General features: G+C 48.8%; 2 protein-coding genes and 1 long non-coding RNA gene across 3 annotated transcripts; all 3 read right to left on the bottom strand.

Moving 5' to 3' along the window:
- Positions 1-6,986: 6,986 nt before the first annotated feature.
- Positions 6,987-7,826, bottom strand: LOC117188303. Its single transcript, XR_004472550.1, has 4 exons — positions 7,761-7,826; positions 7,525-7,687; positions 7,148-7,438; positions 6,987-7,082 (listed from the first exon to the last, which is right to left on the bottom strand). It is a non-coding gene; the product is annotated as an uncharacterized LOC117188303 (long non-coding RNA).
- A 4,740-nt stretch (positions 7,827-12,566) lies between these two features.
- On the bottom strand, positions 12,567-13,679 carry LOC117188096. The gene is made up of 5 exons (XM_033391426.1): positions 13,581-13,679; positions 13,341-13,509; positions 13,105-13,267; positions 12,728-13,018; positions 12,567-12,662 (listed from the first exon to the last, which is right to left on the bottom strand). The coding sequence occupies exons 1-4, from the start codon at positions 13,660-13,662 to the stop codon at positions 12,842-12,844; spliced, it is 591 nt and encodes a 196-aa protein (XP_033247317.1). The 5' UTR covers positions 13,663-13,679; the 3' UTR covers positions 12,567-12,662; positions 12,728-12,841.
- A 4,432-nt stretch (positions 13,680-18,111) lies between these two features.
- On the bottom strand, positions 18,112-19,224 carry LOC117188097. The gene is made up of 5 exons (XM_033391427.1): positions 19,126-19,224; positions 18,886-19,054; positions 18,650-18,812; positions 18,273-18,563; positions 18,112-18,207 (listed from the first exon to the last, which is right to left on the bottom strand). The coding sequence occupies exons 1-4, from the start codon at positions 19,205-19,207 to the stop codon at positions 18,387-18,389; spliced, it is 591 nt and encodes a 196-aa protein (XP_033247318.1). The 5' UTR covers positions 19,208-19,224; the 3' UTR covers positions 18,112-18,207; positions 18,273-18,386.
- Between the last annotated feature and the right edge of the window lie 725 nt (positions 19,225-19,949).

Genomic DNA, 19,949 nt, shown 5'->3' with positions numbered 1-19,949 from the left:
AGAAAAGTAATGGCTATGCTGAAGGCGGAGTCTGAGGGCCGTAACAAGAAGCGGACGACCACCTTGGCCTCGCCGATTACAAGGCGTCGGCAAAGAAGATCAAACGGACAGTATCCTCCAAGGAGAAGCGTGACCCTAACCAGATGAACATAACAAACTACTACAATGTACTTTCGGATGCTGACGACTTAGCTAATGACGAGATGGATGTGGACACTGACTGCAGCGAGGGAGAGACGGAAGCCGAGGTACCTGTTCCCACAAACAGGCCCTCTACTTCTCAGACCACCCCCCCGCCTGCCCCTACCACAGCGCACGCTCCCAATGCTGCTGCTACTGCTGACGCCAGAATTGTGCGGCCAGCCCCTATTTACATTCCTAATGTTACAGATATCTTTCCCCTGCTCCAGTGCTTCGACAATGCCATTGGCGCTGGTACATATGACACCAGGCCTGCTGCTAATAGGTCTCTGAAAGTCATGTGCCACACAATAGATGGACATAGGGCCCTAATTCGGCTCCTAACTGAGGGGAAGGTGTTGATCACCATACGTTTCGCCTGCGAAGCGAGAGGGGAATGCGTATTGTTATTCGTCACCTGCACCGTTCCACACCCACAGACTGGGTGCGTGAACAGCTTGGTAGACTCGGATATAAGGTGAGGCATATTGCCAATATACATAAAAGATTTACAAAGGAGCCATTGGACCTATTCGAGGTCGAGCTAGAGCCTCAGGAGATTAACAATAGTATACACGAGCTAACGGCAATTTGCAGCCAACGGGTCAAGGTAGAGAAGCCCATACGCGCGCCAGGTGTTCCCAGTGCATAAGTGTCAGATGTTTGGGCACTCGAAGAACTACTGCAGCCGTGCAGTTGTATGTCTGAAGTGTGGGAGAAGCATGACCCAAGGACTGCCCCAAGAAGCGGGAGGATGTGCCGAAATGCGCAAATTGCGATGGTCCCCATGTTGCCAGCTACCGTGGTTGTATCAAGTATAAGGAGTACTGCAATAAAAGGAGAAATGGGTTAGATCAGACCAACAAGATGCTAAGTAAACTTTCGATGCCTACCTTACCCGCCACTCAGGGTTTGCGGCGTCCCCGCCAGCCACCCGTCATGAATCAGCAGGGCTTTCCAGCACTGCAGCAGCCTAGCCGCCGGCGAGCGCGCTCAGGCGCAAGAGCTCCTGCTCCTCCAGTTCAATGAGCAGTTATGCCGATGCACTCCGCACAAGGCAGCCAGCGAGTCATTCTCAGCCTCTTCCAGGGAGGCAAGTATGGCAGTTCGGTGCCACCAGCAGCGACCACAATGGATTCCAGCCCGTGAGCAGTCAGAGTGTCCGTCCTAGCGATGAGCTCAGCCAGAAACTGGACTACTCATCGCTCTGCTGACACAGGAGCGGATCCAGCATGCGGCCGCTGCTGCTGAATCTACTCAAAACTGGAAGGAAAATGGATATATTAATTGCACAAATGACAAGTTAACGATTGTTTATACGCTAGCATTCAGGCGAATTCATTTGCCAGAAATGTTTAATACTAATGCTATACTCTACCCGCCACCAGCAATCTAAAGATTGTATTTTGGAACGCCTCGGGACTCCGAGGGAAGACAGCTGAACTTGCGGCATTTGCATGCAGACACGAAGTTGACGTTCTGATGGTCTCTGAGTCTCATTTTAAAAACTCAGAGACCTTCAGCGTCAATGGATACTGTACTTACGGTGCCAATCACCCATCTGGGACTGGTCGTGGGGGATCCCTGCTCTAATCAGAGCTGGAATCCTTCATATTGCCCTGCCAAACATAAAACAGGACCACATTCAGTGTGCATCCGCTACCCTGACCCTGCCTGATGGTGGCCGACTGTGGTCTCTTCCATTTACTGCCCCCCAATGCAGGAATGGTGAGGAGACTTCTTGGCATTGTTTGGTCAGTTGGGACCGAGATTCGTTGCTGCTGGCGATTGGAACGCGAAGAACTCGTGGTGGGGAAACGCAAGGGCGTGCAGAAGAGGCGGAAAGCTGCTCAGGGCCGTTCAGAAAGTAGCTGCAACATTCTGGCCACTGGATCTCCTACCACTACCCGTACAATACTCGGCATACACCATCGGCAATTGACTTCGCGGTCTACAAGGGCGTGAGGGACGAATTGCTGCATATCTCCCATCTAAACGACCTCTCTTCTGATCATCTCCCAATGGTGATTGAGTTGAGCATGTCTCCAGCGGAGGCGGTGACTAAGAGACGCCTCTTGCCCCAGGGGCTAGCATTTCGAGGTTCCAATCGTGGCTTGACTCGCACATCCATCTGAACCTGAGCTCAGGTCAGCAGAGGATGTTGATGACGCAGCTAGCATTCTTGAGAGGAACGTGTTAGAGGCAGCCGAACATGCCACAAGCAGTCTGAGGAGGCCCGTCCGACCTAGAGTCCAAGCTGAGTACCAGGTCAGCAATCGCATACGGCTGATGATTGCCACCAAGAGGCGCCTGAGGAACCAGCTGAAGCGGAACCATGACCCGGCAGTGCGACAGCTGTACAACATGCTTGCCAACAGGATACATAAGGAGCTAGAAGCGGGCAAAGCCAGACGCGCTGACGCTATCATTGGCTCAATCGATCCTACGATCGCTACAGCATGCAAAAGCTGTGGAGGTTGACCAATGGTTTGAAGCGGCAGCCAGCAGCCAATTTGCCTGTGAGGAAGTATTGTGCGGATGGAGAGGATAATGCTGACGATCCCTGGTGCAAGAGCACTGAGGAGAAGGCAGAGTCTTTTGCGTTGCATCTGGAGCAGCGATTCAAGCCTGTTTTGACCAGCGCGGCAGCCGACAGACGAGTCATCGAGGAGTCCCTTGAAGAGTTTGGATCCCCTGGGCCCAATTTGAGATTCAGGGCGATCACTCTTCCTGAGATTGAGGCACAGGTCAAGGTACTGAAGCTGAAAAAGGCCCCTGGAATGGACAGGATTGACAATCGGACCATAAAAGCTCTACCTAAGTCTGCTCTTCTATATTTCGCGCTCATATGCAACAGCTCCCTTAGGATTGGTTGTTTTCCTAACAGATGGAAGCACGCGGCTGTTAGCATGATCCCCAAGCCAGGAAAACCCGCCGATAAGTTGGCATCTTATCGTCCCATCAGCCTGCTTTCGGGCCTGTCCAAGCTGTTTGAGCGACTTCTTCTGACCAGGATGATGGAAGCTGATGGATTTGTTGAGGCTATTCCAAACCATCAGTTTGGCTTCAGACATGTGCACGCGGCTGAACACCAATTGGGGAGAGTTACGAAGTTCATCCTGTCCACCTATGAGAACAACCTGTACTGCTCTGCCATCTATATGGACATACAGGAGGCTTTCGATCGAGTCTGGCATGCGGGGTTGAAGGACAAGATGAAGCAGTTGTTACGCGCGCAGCAATATACAGAGTCTTGTCCCACTACTTGGATGATCGGTCTTTCTACGTTGAATGCACAGGCGGCGTCAAATCGGGAAATAAAATGATTGCAGCAGGCGTTCCACAGGGCAGCGTACTTGGGCCAGTATTATACAACCAGTACACATACGACATGCCTCTTCCTCGCGACAGTGGTATGCTCTTGGCCACTTATGCTGACGACACAGCAATTCTGGCCACTGGCATGAACCAGCTCATGGCTACCAACAAGCTCAACCGCTTCCTACAGAGCATCTCCAACTGGGCAAAGCAATGGGGCATCACCATCAATGCCTCCAAAACTGTGCATATAGTGCATACATTGCGCGCACATCAGCCAGTGGCTGAATTGCAGCCGCACATTGCTGATCAGCGGATTAGTAGCATCGCTGTGCATTCGTATTTGGGGGTCAAGCTGGACGCTAAGCTCCAGTTCCACCAACACATAACCAACGTCATCACAAAGGTCAGGGCAAGGGTCCAAAAACTGCGCTGGCTCCTAAACTCAAACAGCAAATTGAACCTCAACACAAAGGTAATGTTGTACAAGCAGATGATTGCACCTATCTGGCAGTACACATTGGCCGTATGGGGTCCATTAGCTAGCAGCGCGGAATTTGGACGGATTCAAGTTGAGCAGAACAAGACCCTTCGCCTTATTTGCAATGCTCCATGGTATGTGAGGAACGACACCATTCACAGGGACCTGGAAGTGGACACTGTTGAGGCAGTCTATGAGAGGGCATGCAAAAGGTACACGGAGCAAATGAGATCCCACCACAACATTGAGGCAGCCAAAGTGGTCAATGACCCTTATGTACCGCATAGAGTTACAAGACCCCGGTATTCCGAGTTTCTTGGAAAACACCTACCCAAGGAACTCGCGAAGCACGAATGGAACCGCATCGAGATGATCCCTAATCAGCGCCCGTACACGGAAGAGGACCAAATCAGCCACGACAGGAACCTTGATGACATGCGGAGGATGCTGATCAGGATGGATCGCCCAGTGTCGCCGCCATCAGAGTATAACTATTACACAGAGGTCATACTCCCAAGACGAAGATTACTGGAGCCTGCTCCATAGCCACAATAGACTTGACGATCAGCAGCAGAAGACAGCGATTAGAGCAATTGGGCCTGGCAATTGAAGCAGCTTTGAACGAGATATCCACTCATCAGACGCCTGACACACATTCGCGGCAGAGCGAGAACGGCCAAGTCAATGGAAGCGCGCACATACACACTAGCACAAATGCCCATGAAAGTCAACCACCGTCAGCAACAGGAACAAGAAGCACAGAAAACAACAACCAAAATGCTCAACAGCAGTGAAGACTTACCGCCAACAAATTCCCGTTCAGCCCCTAAGAAGGCAACAACCATGGCTGCCCCATTTGGACACAGAACACACAAACGCACGAAAGAAAAAACAAATATATGCGAGCGCGACGAATGCCCCGGACAAAGCAGACACCGAAATGGCCGTTACGGAATGATCACTCTGCTTAATATCTTCCTAAACCGATTAACTAACGACATAGAAATGGACAACTGCAAATTATTAAAAAGAGTAGAAGACTCATGCGAACGATTGCCAAAAACGCGTCCGAACAAGGCGCTGCTGTTCAAAGCTATGAGCGTTAGCATTTCTGCTGCGCAATTTCTGTCTCCTCCTTCTCCTATAGATCTCGAATTGCCGCCAGTGAACTCCCTGAGAGGAAGAGAGAAGCCAACAACAACTGGAAGGTGGTGGACTTCGGCCATTTCCACTGATGAGACAACGGACCGTTGCGCACATACAAGCGCACATACAAACACTCATCCACACAAACGCTCAACTCAATGCTGGCTGCCCCGGACCAGAGGGCGGAACAGTAACGAAAGAAGAAAGAAGACAAACCATAATAAGCAATAGCTCTGGCTGCCCGGACCAGTGGGCAGAGGAGAACAAAAACAAACAAAACAAATAGAATACAACACATAGAATAGATAACATATATATGTATACAATCTCCCTTTTCTGCCAATGAAGGCAACCAAAATGTTCCCCTTAATTATAATCTACTTTTAAATCTATCTATAGTATCAAGAGTATTATGCTTTAGCTCTACCCACTCCCTCTCCCCCCTCTGGCAAACGGACTGTTTACCAAAGTGGAGAGATTTTCCCAAAAATATGTTTGCGCCGGCAGCACTGCTGGCAATGGAGAATTCGCGCTGTAAAAAAAAAAAAGCATTGTATTTGCTGCCTACGGCTGCTAACAGCAGCTTGTAGACAGATATTTATATATTTATAAGATACAGCCTCAACATATTGTACCTAAAATGTTAGACTAAGTATTGGTATAAATAAAGTCCCCATAGCGTAACGTAACTCTGGCTCCCCTAACCTGCTGGATCAGGCCAAGGCTCGAGTTGGGTTACGTTACGTTATGTTAGTTACGTATCGCCACCGCTGCATACGACACACAAAAAAAAACGCACTCAGCAGATGAACGCCCTTAGCTCCCGTACACGAGAAGAAGCACCCTGCACGTCAAAGCAGGCCTTGAGTTACGCTGCTGTCGCCAGAGCGAGCCTCCCAGCGCAGCAGAAACTACAACAACAACGCAGGTCGAGGTCAAAGAGGAAGCTGACTCCAAGTACACGCTTGCAGGAGCAGCTCATAAAGCACCTCAGCCGAAAATCGCTCCAAGAGCGCAGGCCCGATTTAAGAGCGCAAATCGCCCGCAAGGCAGCAACAACAACAACAACAATAAGGCTGACCTCAGCAGCCTAAACGAGAAGCTAGACAAGCTTATCACTCTCCTACAAGTGCAGACGGATCGAAAGGAACGAGACAACTAATAACAAGACACAACCCCAACCGAGTCTTGAAGCTAGGCTCTCCATGATCGAGAAGACACTGTACCGAGTTATGGCACGACTCCGACCACTCACAAATGACAATGAGACCTCAAATGCATAGTAATTCCCCTTTAATCAAAATCGCTTTCTGGAATGCTGCTGGGCTTCCAAACAAACTCCCTGAACTTAACGCTTATTTGGCAGGCAACAGTATTGACATCCTACTGATATCGGAATCGCATTTAAAAGAAGACACAAACCTCGTGATAGATGGTTACCACGTCTACATGGCAAACCACCCGTCGAACCGGAGCAGAGGAGGAGCCGCGGTAATCATCAAGTGCAACATCCCGCACATTTCCCTCGCACCAACAAGAGAGGACTCCATCCAGATGTGCACCATAGCTGCAACAACAAAAAACCACAAACAATAAACATTGGTGCGATCTATTGTCCACCTGCACACGAATGGATTGATACACAATTTAAAACAGGTATTTGACTCTCTAGGTAGCAGATTTATCGTAGCTGGGGATTGGAACGCCAAAAGCCAGTGGTGGGGCAATGCAAGATCCTGTAGAAGAGGGGCTGCACTTCTGAAATGCATCCAGGAAAACGACCAAAACATACTGGCCACTGGATCCCCCACCCACTTCCCTTCAAATCGACGACATATGCCGTCTGCTATAGACTTTGCGGTTTATAAGGGTATTAGACACAATTTAATCCACATCGAAACATCATATGACTTAGGTTCAGATCACAACATGCAAATTATTAGACTCCTCCTGAGACCTGAATATGGAAAAAAGAAGATACTATTACCAAAAAATGCAAATATCAGAAGATTTCAAGCTCACCTAGAACAGCGAATCCATCTGGAGACTGAACTTCACAACGGCGACGACATAGATGATGCAGTGGCTATCCTTGAAAAGAACATTTACATTGCAGCTGAATTGGCTTCGCAAACCTCAAGTAACCAGCACACAGTGTACGGACCGCAAAGCTTCCATCTTGACTCGCAAACGCTGAAAGCGATCAAGATCAAAAGAATTCTCTGCAAAATCAACCAAAAAGATAGGTGCTCCAACCCCCTCATTGCACGCACTATCAATCAGCTGACTAACAGAATACGTAAACGGATCAAGCTGCAAAAAGACAAACAAATGAACAGACTGCTACACGACATTGACCCAACTGATAGGTACAGCATGCAGAAACTGTGGCGGCTTACCAACACAATCAAGAGACAGCCCATCCCAAATCTGCCAGTCAGAAGGCACGTTGCGGAAGGGCAGCAAGCTCCTGCTGAACCTTGGTGCAAAACTACGGAGGAAAAAGCTGAGGCCTTTGCGCAGCACCTGGAAGCACGTTTCACGCCAAAGATCACGGCAGACCTAGAAGACAGAGAAGAAATTAACGCAGTATTACAAGATAACGGTCCAGATGAAGCTGCTCAAATAATCAGACCTGTGACCATCCAGGAACTCAAATCGGAAATTAAGAAGCTCAAGACGAAAAAGGCACCCGTTTCGACAGTATCGACAATCGCGTCATTAAATCTCTGCCAACATCCGCCATCGAGTATCTGCTGTTGATATGCAACTCGGCTCTGCAGTTCGGCCACTTCCCAAAGTCCTGGAAATGCGCAAAAATCTCAATGTTAAGGAAGCCAGGAAAGCCGAGTGATAGGCTTGAGTCCTACAGACCCATCAGCCTGCTTACAGGCTTCTCCAAAATCCTTGAACGCCTCATCCTCAAACGACTTTTGAAGAAGAAAGCTTTGCCATGGCTATTCCAAACCATCAATTTGGCTTCAGAAGTCAGCACTCAGCGGAACAGCAAATCGGACGAGTCACGCAATTCATCCTCAGATCCTACGAAGCGCAGCGGCATTGCAGTGCTGTGTACATGGATATCCAGGAGGCCTTTGATAGAGTCTGGCATCAGGGTCTTCTCTGCAAAGTTAAAACGGTAGTACCTGACAATCTATACATTCTACTCACCAGCTATCTCTCAGACAGAAGCTTCAAAGTCGTCTGCTGCAACAACATCACCTCAAGCCTAAAGCACATAACCGCTGGAGTGCCGCAAGGAAGCGTACTTGGCCCAGTACTCTACAACCTTTACACTGCCGACATGCCGCAGCCACCAAGACACGCAAACTCAACCCAAATGCTAGCAACGTACGCTGATGACGCAGTATACCTCGTATCTGCCCCAAGTCCAAAACAAGCCAACGAAAATGTGGAGCGGCTCCTGGCTGATGCATTATCATGGTCTAAGAAATGGGGAATAACCATCAGTCTTGCAAAAACTGCTCATGTTCTACACACTCTCTCACCTGTGCAGCTACACACTCCAGCTCCAAGGTTAGCCGGGCAACTCCTGGCCAAAAAACCCGTCATGCCATACCTAGGAATACAGATGGATACGAAGCTCAATTTCAATAAGCACGTAGCGCTGTTGTCACTAAAACAAGGGCCCGGATCAAAAAGCTCGACTGGATCATCGGCAGAAACAGCAAACTCCCACTACCTCCAAAGGTCCTCCTCTATAAGCAGCTGATTGCCCCAATATGGCAGTATGCCATGCCAGTCTGGGGGCCACTGACTTCAAACATGCAAATGGCCAAGCTCCAGACGATCCAAAACAAAGCTCTCAGAGCAATGACAAATGCTCCCTGGTATGTGAGCAACAACGCACTGCATGCGGATCTCCAAGTAGCAACTGTGGAAGAAGTATATAACAGACTCTGCAGGAACTACTACACTCGGTTAATGCAGCACACAAAATTTACTTGCATGTGAGATCGCAACGCACCCATACATTCCAAGAAGGCTGGCCAGGCCAAGGTATGCCGCAATGATAGAAGAGCACAATCCAAACAGCAACAGAAGCCTGACAGCCATCCAATCAATATTGCTCCAAGTCAGACGCGAGAACTGGCTGCGAAATCCGTTTGCAACACACAATATGGAAATCAGCCGCAGTAGCGCTAATGCAGCTGCTACGCAGGCAAATGACGGCCCCAGCAGAGAACCTGATGATGGACGGCGGCAGCTCCAGAATCCAGATGATGGCGGCGGCTGAAAAGAAACTAAAAACCTTTCTATCTTCCACATACGAAGCACTTCACTACATTACTTCAGTTCACAGAAATTGGTAATCCACATCCAGAATGTCGATGCACTGGACCTCGGCCAGCTTCAGCCCTGTTGATGCTGTCCTGCAGTCCCAGTTTAGCGCTGACACTCGCAAGGATTCCACTTCGCAGCCGACGACGAGGCCAATAGGCGTAATGATGTTCTCCACGGCCGCATACTCCACCTGAAATAATTAAAACAATTTAAAAACAATGTAAACAAAGTAGCAATAAGATTAGTGTTACCCTAGCATCTAGACAAATTATCGATAGCTGTTAAAAAATACCAAATAAGCCAATACCGTAACAAATGTTACCCTGCCAATTTACAGCCACGTCTGCAACTACATGTAATGTAGATAAGCAGCCGGCGCGAAACTATTTGTAAAATATGCTAAAGAGTATAATAAAATAAAACGGTTCTCTCTTCATGTCGGCCTCCCTCCCCCCTGCTAATGCAGGTGGCGATGGGAATTGGTTCGACATGAAGAGAGACTACCAATTTAGTTCGCAAGACGAACAAGAACAAACAAAAAACGTGCTCCTAACCAAATTAAAATTAAAATCAAATTTACTATTAAAAATAGTACTTTTCCTACTGTTTTTTCGTGCATCTGCTGACCAATTATGGCAGATCGCGGGAATCGTAGGGGAAAGGCTAAAAAGCCGCCCCCCCCAATAATACGCGTGCACAAAGGCAAGTTGCCTGATGCAATAGAAATGAGGAGGTTCTGCGACCACCTCATGGGAGTGGAAAACTATGTTCTTGACTACCAAGACGACGGCATGGTCAGAATTGTATGCCCAACCAGAGAATCCTACAAAAAGATACTAATGTGCGTTGATGATGACGAGCAAATGCCAGTGATCTCCTCCAGCGAGTCAGAGAGCGAGCATGTAAGTCTAAATACACACCTTGCCTCCCACCCGGGAAAAAACCGCTGTTGAGGTTGAATTCAACAACCAAGGCAAAAGGCCTGCAACCCCGCAGTCCCCTCAGTCAAATGCCCAAAACCAAGCTGCCAAAAAAGTAGTCAAGTCCCCACAAGCACAGCCACCTCAAAGTGCCATGGACTTGACTACTGACGAAGATATGACTGACGTAACAGCCAGTTGTTTAACCCGAGAAGACCTGGGCATACCAGCGAGAGTCCCACAGAGAGAGCGAGCGCCAGCAGCGGCCACACAAAATGCTGCCGGCCCCTCCAGTGGAGACTCCACACTCCACGACACGCGCTCCGCATCGCCCCTGGGGGCACCTGCAACTGAAACTCGGCCACCCAAGCCGCCACCAATTGTACTAACCAAAATCACCAATATTACCGCCACTCTTAAAGAAATCTCGCAGCTAATCCCAGCAGAAAAGTTCCACACCAAGACAACTTCGGCAGGTGGACTACGCGTCATGTGCAGTGACGTGCAGTCTTTCAGGGTACTGCAAAGACATTACAGGGACGAGGCCTGTACCACGCCATCCTATTCCTACCAGCTACAGTCTGAGAGAGGATACCGAATAGTCATTAGGGACCTGCACCACACCACCGAAAGCGAATTCGTCACTGGACTACTGGCCAGCCACGGCCACACAGCCACTTTCATACGGGGCATGACGAGGCGAGCTACCAATGAGCCCCTCAACATGTTTGTAGTTCAACTTGAACCAAGGCCAAACAACGCTGAGGCGTTGAATATCACAAATATGGCGGCCAACGAGTCAAAGTCGAGGTGCAGAGGAACACCGGCCCAGTTGTCCAGTGCCACAGGTGTCAACGCATTGGGCACACCCACAATTACTGCAGAAATGACTTCGTGTGTGTTAAGTGCGCGGGGCAGCACTCCTCAATAGTTTGCCAAAAACCCTTGCAACAGCCGGCTAAATGCGCAAACTGTAGCGGCCCTCACCCAGCCAGCTACAGGGGCTGCACCGCTTTTAAAAGTGCAGCGCTGCGCAAGAAGCCGAGCGAACTTGCCCAAGCAAACAAGCTGCTACATGACCTGGGCATGCCTGCCCTTCCAATGCCTAGAAACCGAAGCCAAAGCCGACGTCGTCGTCAGCCAAGCAAACCACGCACTCAGCAGATGAACGCCCTTAGCTCCCGTACACGAGAAGAAGCACCCTGCACGTCAAAGCAGGCCTTGAGTTACGCTGCTGTCGCCAGAGCGAGCCTCCCAGCGCAGCAGAAACTACAACAACAACGCAGGTCGAGGTCAAAGAGGAAGCTGACTCCAAGTACACGCTTGCAGGAGCAGCTCATAAAGCACCTCAGCCGAAATCGCTCCAAGAGCGCAGGCCGATTTAAGAGCGCAAATCGCCCGCAAGGCAGCAACAACAACAACAACAATAAGGCTGACCTCAGCAGCCTAAACGAGAAGCTAGACAAGCTTATCACTCTCCTACAAGTGCAGACGGATCGAAGGAACGAGACAACTAATAACAAGACACAACCCCAACCGAGTCTTGAAGCTAGGCTCTCCATGATCGAGAAGACACTGTACCGAGTTATGGCACGACTCCGACCACTCACAAATGACAATGAGACCTCAAATGCATAGTAATTCCCCTTTAATCAAAATCGCTTTCTGGAATGCTGCTGGGCTTCCAAACAAACTCCCTGAACTTAACGCTTATTTGGCAGGCAACAGTATTGACATCCTACTGATATCGGAATCGCATTTAAAAGAAGACACAAACCTCGTGATAGATGGTTACCACGTCTACATGGCAAACCACCCGTCGAACCGGAGCAGAGGAGGAGCCGCGGTAATCATCAAGTGCAACATCCCGCACATTTCCCTCGCACCAACAAGAGAGGACTCCATCCAGATGTGCACCATAGCTGCAACAACAAAAAACCATCAAACAATAAACATTGGTGCGATCTATTGTCCACCTGCACACGAATGGATTGATACACAATTTAAACAGGTATTTGACTCTCTAGGTAGCAGATTTATCGTAGCTGGGGATTGGAACGCCAAAAGCCAGTGGTGGGGCAATGCAAGATCCTGTAGAAGAGGGGCTGCACTTCTGAAATGCATCCAGGAAAACGACCAAAACATACTGGCCACTGGATCCCCCACCCACTTCCCTTCAAATCGACGACATATGCCGTCTGCTATAGACTTTGCGGTTTATAAGGGTATTAGACACAATTTAATCCACATCGAAACATCATATGACTTAGGTTCAGATCACAACATGCAAATTATTAGACTCCTCCTGAGACCTGAATATGGAAAAAAGAAGATACTATTACCAAAAAATGCAAATATCAGAAGATTTCAAGCTCACCTAGAACAGCGAATCCATCTGGAGACTGAACTTCACAACGGCGACGACATAGATGATGCAGTGGCTATCCTTGAAAAGAACATTTACATTGCAGCTGAATTGGCTTCGCAAACCTCAAGTAACCAGCACACAGTGTACGGACCGCAAAGCTTCCATCTTGACTCGCAAACGCTGAAAGCGATCAAGATCAAAAGAATTCTCTGCAAAATCAACCAAAAAGATAGGTGCTCCAACCCCCTCATTGCACGCACTATCAATCAGCTGACTAACAGAATACGTAAACGGATCAAGCTGCAAAAAGACAAACAAATGAACAGACTGCTACACGACATTGACCCAACTGATAGGTACAGCATGCAGAAACTGTGGCGGCTTACCAACACAATCAAGAGACAGCCCATCCCAAATCTGCCAGTCAGAAGGCACGTTGCGGAAGGGCAGCAAGCTCCTGCTGAACCTTGGTGCAAAACTACGGAGGAAAAAGCTGAGGCCTTTGCGCAGCACCTGGAAGCACGTTTCACGCCAAAGATCACGGCAGACCTAGAAGACAGAGAAGAAATTAACGCAGTATTACAAGATAACGGTCCAGATGAAGCTGCTCAAATAATCAGACCTGTGACCATCCAGGAACTCAAATCGGAAATTAAGAAGCTCAAGACGAAAAAGGCACCCGGTTTCGACAGTATCGACAATCGCGTCATTAAATCTCTGCCAACATCCGCCATCGAGTATCTGCTGTTGATATGCAACTCGGCTCTGCAGTTCGGCCACTTCCCAAAGTCCTGGAAATGCGCAAAAATCTCAATGTTAAGGAAGCCAGGAAAGCCGAGTGATAGGCTTGAGTCCTACAGACCCATCAGCCTGCTTACAGGCTTCTCCAAAATCCTTGAACGCCTCATCCTCAAACGACTTTTTGAAGAAGAAAGCTTTGCCATGGCTATTCCAAACCATCAATTTGGCTTCAGAAGTCAGCACTCAGCGGAACAGCAAATCGGACGAGTCACGCAATTCATCCTCAGATCCTACGAAGCGCAGCGGCATTGCAGTGCTGTGTACATGGATATCCAGGAGGCCTTTGATAGAGTCTGGCATCAGGGTCTTCTCTGCAAAGTTAAAACGGTAGTACCTGACAATCTATACATTCTACTCACCAGCTATCTCTCAGACAGAAGCTTCAAAGTCGTCTGCTGCAACAACATCACCTCAAGCCTAAAGCACATAACCGCTGGAGTGCCGCAAGGAAGCGTACTTGGCCCAGTACTCTACAACCTTTACACTGCCGACATGCCGCAGCCACCAAGACACGCAAACTCAACCCAAATGCTAGCAACGTACGCTGATGACGCAGTATACCTCGTATCTGCCCCAAGTCCAAAACAAGCCAACGAAAATGTGGAGCGGCTCCTGGCTGATGCATTATCATGGTCTAAGAAATGGGGAATAACCATCAGTCTTGCAAAAACTGCTCATGTTCTACACACTCTCTCACCTGTGCAGCTACACACTCCAGCTCCAAGGTTAGCCGGGCAACTCCTGGCCAAAAAACCCGTCATGCCATACCTAGGAATACAGATGGATACGAAGCTCAATTTCAATAAGCACGTAGCGGCTGTTGTCACTAAAACAAGGGCCCGGATCAAAAAGCTCGACTGGATCATCGGCAGAAACAGCAAACTCCCACTACCTCCAAAGGTCCTCCTCTATAAGCAGCTGATTGCCCCAATATGGCAGTATGCCATGCCAGTCTGGGGGCCACTGACTTCAAACATGCAAATGGCCAAGCTCCAGACGATCCAAAACAAAGCTCTCAGAGCAATGACAAATGCTCCCTGGTATGTGAGCAACAACGCACTGCATGCGGATCTCCAAGTAGCAACTGTGGAAGAAGTATATAACAGACTCTGCAGGAACTACTACACTCGGTTAATGCAGCACACAAATTTACTTGCATGTGAGATCGCAACGCACCCATACATTCCAAGAAGGCTGGCCAGGCCAAGGTATGCCGCAATGATAGAAGAGCACAATCCAAACAGCAACAGAAGCCTGACAGCCATCCAATCAATATTGCTCCAAGTCAGACGCGAGAACTGGCTGCGAAATCCGTTTGCAACACACAATATGGAAATCAGCCGCAGTAGCGCTAATGCAGCTGCTACGCAGGCAAATGACGGCCCCAGCAGAGAACCTGATGATGGACGGCGGCAGCTCCAGAATCCAGATGATGGCGGCGGCTGAAAAGAAACTAAAAACCTTTCTATTCTTCCACAGATACGAAGCCACTTCACCTTCACAGAAATTGGTAATCCACATCCAGAATGTCGATGCACTGGACCTCGGCCAGCTTCAGCCCTGTTGATGCTGTCCTGCAGTCCCAGTTTAGCGCTGACACTCGCAAGGATTCCACTTCGCAGCCGACGACGAGGCCAATAGGCGTAATGATGTTCTCCACGGCCGCATACTCCACCTGAAATAATTAAAACAATTTAAAAACAATGTAAACAAAGTAGCAATAAGATTAGTGTTACCCTAGCATCTAGACAAATTATCGATAGCTGTTAAAAAATACCAAATAAGCCAATACCGTAACAAATGTTACCCTGCCAATTTACAGCCACGTCTGCAACTACATGTAATGTAGATAAGCAGCCGGCGCGAAACTATTTGTAAAATATGCTAAAGAGTATAATCAAATAAAACGGTTCTCTCTTCATGTCGGCCTCCCTCCCCCCTGCTAATGCAGGTGGCGATGGGAATTGGTTCGACATGAAGAGAGACTACCAATTTAGTTCGCAAGACGAACAAGAACAAAAATTAAAATCAAATTTACTATTAAAAATAGTACTTTTCCTACTGTTTTTTCGTGCATCTGCTGACCAATTATGGCAGATCGCGGGAATCGTAGGGGAAAGGCTAAAAAGCCGCCCCCCCAATAATACGCGTGCACAAAGGCAAGTTGCCTGATGCAATAGAAATGAGGAGGTTCTGCGACCACCTCATGGGAGTGGAAAACTATGTTCTTGACTACCAAGACGACGGCATGGTCAGAATTGTATGCCCAACCAGAGAATCCTACAAAAAGATACTAATGTGCGTTGATGATGACGAGCAAATGCCAGTGATCTCCTCCAGCGAGTCAGAGAGCGAGCATGTAAGTCTAAATACACACCTTGCCTCCCACCCGGGAAAAACCGCTGTTGAGGTTGAATTCAACAACCAAGGCAAAAGGCCTGCAACCCCGCAGTCCCCTCAGTCAAATGCCCAAAACCAAGCTGCCAAAAAAGTAGTCAAGTCCCCACAAGCACAGCCACCTCAAAGTGCCATGGACTTGACTACTGACGAAGATATGACTGACGTAACAGCCAGTTGTTTAACCCGAGAAGACCTGGGCATACCAGCGAGAGTCCCACAGAGAGAGCGAGCGCCAGCAGCGGCCACACAAAATGCTGCCGGCCCCTCCAGTGGAGACTCCACACTCCACGACACGCGCTCCGCATCGCCCCTGGGGGCACCTGCAACTGAAACTCGGCCACCCAAGCCGCCACCAATTGTACTAACCAAAATCACCAATATTACCGCCACTCTTAAAGAAATCTCGCAGCTAATCCCAGCAGAAAAGTTCCACACCAAGACAACTTCGGCAGGTGGACTACGCGTCATGTGCAGTGACGTGCAGTCTTTCAGGGTACTGCAAAGACATTACAGGGACGAGGCCTGTACCACGCCATCCTATTCCTACAGCTACAGTCTGAGAGAGGATACCGAATAGTCATTAGGGACCTGCACCACACCACCGAAAGCGAATTCGTCACTGGACTACTGGCCAGCCACGGCCACACAGCCACTTTCATACGGGGCATGACGAGGCGAGCTACCAATGAGCCCCTCAACATGTTTGTAGTTCAACTTGAACCAAGGCCAAACAACGCTGAGGCGTTGAATATCACAAATATGGGCGGCCAACGAGTCAAAGTCGAGGTGCAGAGGAACACCGGCCCAGTTGTCCAGTGCCACAGGTGTCAACGCATTGGGCACACCCACAATTACTGCAGAAATGACTTCGTGTGTGTTAAGTGCGCGGGGCAGCACTCCTCAATAGTTTGCCAAAAACCCTTGCAACAGCCGGCTAAATGCGCAAACTGTAGCGGCCCTCACCCAGCCAGCTACAGGGGCTGCACCGCTTTTAAAAGTGCAGCGCTGCGCAAGAAGCCGAGCGAACTTGCCCAAGCAAACAAGCTGCTACATGACCTGGGCATGCCTGCCCTTCCAATGCCTAGAAACCGAAGCCAAAGCCGACGTCGTCGTCAGCCAAGCAAACCACGCACTCAGCAGATGAACGCCCTTAGCTCCCGTACACGAGAAGAAGCACCCTGCACGTCAAAGCAGGCCTTGAGTTACGCTGCTGTCGCCAGAGCGAGCCTCCCAGCGCAGCAGAAACTACAACAACAACGCAGGTCGAGGTCAAAGAGGAAGCTGACTCCAAGTACACGCTTGCAGGAGCAGCTCATAAAGCACCTCAGCCGAAATCGCTCCAAGAGCGCAGGCCGATTTAAGAGCGCAAATCGCCCGCAAGGCAGCAACAACAACAACAACAATAAGGCTGACCTCAGCAGCCTAAACGAGAAGCTAGACAAGCTTATCACTCTCCTACAAGTGCAGACGGATCGAAGGAACGAGACAACTAATAACAAGACACAACCCCAACCGAGTCTTGAAGCTAGGCTCTCCATGATCGAGAAGACACTGTACCGAGTTATGGCACGACTCCGACCACTCACAAATGACAATGAGACCTCAAATGCATAGTAATTCCCCTTTAATCAAAATCGCTTTCTGGAATGCTGCTGGGCTTCCAAACAAACTCCCTGAACTTAACGCTTATTTGGCAGGCAACAGTATTGACATCCTACTGATATCGGAATCGCATTTAAAAGAAGACACAAACCTCGTGATAGATGGTTACCACGTCTACATGGCAAACCACCCGTCGAACCGGAGCAGAGGAGGAGCCGCGGTAATCATCAAGTGCAACATCCCGCACATTTCCCTCGCACCAACAAGAGAGGACTCCATCCAGATGTGCACCATAGCTGCAACAACAAAAAACCATCAAACAATAAACATTGGTGCGATCTATTGTCCACCTGCACACGAATGGATTGATACACAATTTAAACAGGTATTTGACTCTCTAGGTAGCAGATTTATCGTAGCTGGGGATTGGAACGCCAAAAGCCAGTGGTGGGGCAATGCAAGATCCTGTAGAAGAGGGGCTGCACTTCTGAAATGCATCCAGGAAAACGACCAAAACATACTGGCCACTGGATCCCCCACCCACTTCCCTTCAAATCGACGACATATGCCGTCTGCTATAGACTTTGCGGTTTATAAGGGTATTAGACACAATTTAATCCACATCGAAACATCATATGACTTAGGTTCAGATCACAACATGCAAATTATTAGACTCCTCCTGAGACCTGAATATGGAAAAAAGAAGATACTATTACCAAAAAATGCAAATATCAGAAGATTTCAAGCTCACCTAGAACAGCGAATCCATCTGGAGACTGAACTTCACAACGGCGACGACATAGATGATGCAGTGGCTATCCTTGAAAAGAACATTTACATTGCAGCTGAATTGGCTTCGCAAACCTCAAGTAACCAGCACACAGTGTACGGACCGCAAAGCTTCCATCTTGACTCGCAAACGCTGAAAGCGATCAAGATCAAAAGAATTCTCTGCAAAATCAACCAAAAAGATAGGTGCTCCAACCCCCTCATTGCACGCACTATCAATCAGCTGACTAACAGAATACGTAAACGGATCAAGCTGCAAAAAGACAAACAAATGAACAGACTGCTACACGACATTGACCCAACTGATAGGTACAGCATGCAGAAACTGTGGCGGCTTACCAACACAATCAAGAGACAGCCCATCCCAAATCTGCCAGTCAGAAGGCACGTTGCGGAAGGGCAGCAAGCTCCTGCTGAACCTTGGTGCAAAACTACGGAGGAAAAAGCTGAGGCCTTTGCGCAGCACCTGGAAGCACGTTTCACGCCAAAGATCACGGCAGACCTAGAAGACAGAGAAGAAATTAACGCAGTATTACAAGATAACGGTCCAGATGAAGCTGCTCAAATAATCAGACCTGTGACCATCCAGGAACTCAAATCGGAAATTAAGAAGCTCAAGACGAAAAAGGCACCCGGTTTCGACAGTATCGACAATCGCGTCATTAAATCTCTGCCAACATCCGCCATCGAGTATCTGCTGTTGATATGCAACTCGGCTCTGCAGTTCGGCCACTTCCCAAAGTCCTGGAAATGCGCAAAAATCTCAATGTTAAGGAAGCCAGGAAAGCCGAGTGATAGGCTTGAGTCCTACAGACCCATCAGCCTGCTTACAGGCTTCTCCAAAATCCTTGAACGCCTCATCCTCAAACGACTTTTTGAAGAAGAAAGCTTTGCCATGGCTATTCCAAACCATCAATTTGGCTTCAGAAGTCAGCACTCAGCGGAACAGCAAATCGGACGAGTCACGCAATTCATCCTCAGATCCTACGAAGCGCAGCGGCATTGCAGTGCTGTGTACATGGATATCCAGGAGGCCTTTGATAGAGTCTGGCATCAGGGTCTTCTCTGCAAAGTTAAAACGGTAGTACCTGACAATCTATACATTCTACTCACCAGCTATCTCTCAGACAGAAGCTTCAAAGTCGTCTGCTGCAACAACATCACCTCAAGCCTAAAGCACATAACCGCTGGAGTGCCGCAAGGAAGCGTACTTGGCCCAGTACTCTACAACCTTTACACTGCCGACATGCCGCAGCCACCAAGACACGCAAACTCAACCCAAATGCTAGCAACGTACGCTGATGACGCAGTATACCTCGTATCTGCCCCAAGTCCAAAACAAGCCAACGAAAATGTGGAGCGGCTCCTGGCTGATGCATTATCATGGTCTAAGAAATGGGGAATAACCATCAGTCTTGCAAAAACTGCTCATGTTCTACACACTCTCTCACCTGTGCAGCTACACACTCCAGCTCCAAGGTTAGCCGGGCAACTCCTGGCCAAAAAACCCGTCATGCCATACCTAGGAATACAGATGGATACGAAGCTCAATTTCAATAAGCACGTAGCGGCTGTTGTCACTAAAACAAGGGCCCGGATCAAAAAGCTCGACTGGATCATCGGCAGAAACAGCAAACTC

This window comes from Drosophila miranda, chromosome 3 (assembly GCF_003369915.1).
Source record: "Drosophila miranda strain MSH22 chromosome 3, D.miranda_PacBio2.1, whole genome shotgun sequence".
NCBI classification, from domain to species: Eukaryota; Metazoa; Arthropoda; class Insecta; order Diptera; family Drosophilidae; genus Drosophila; species Drosophila miranda.
The sequence above is the reverse complement of the archived record's forward strand: the minus strand, read 5'-3'. Positions and strand labels throughout refer to the sequence as shown.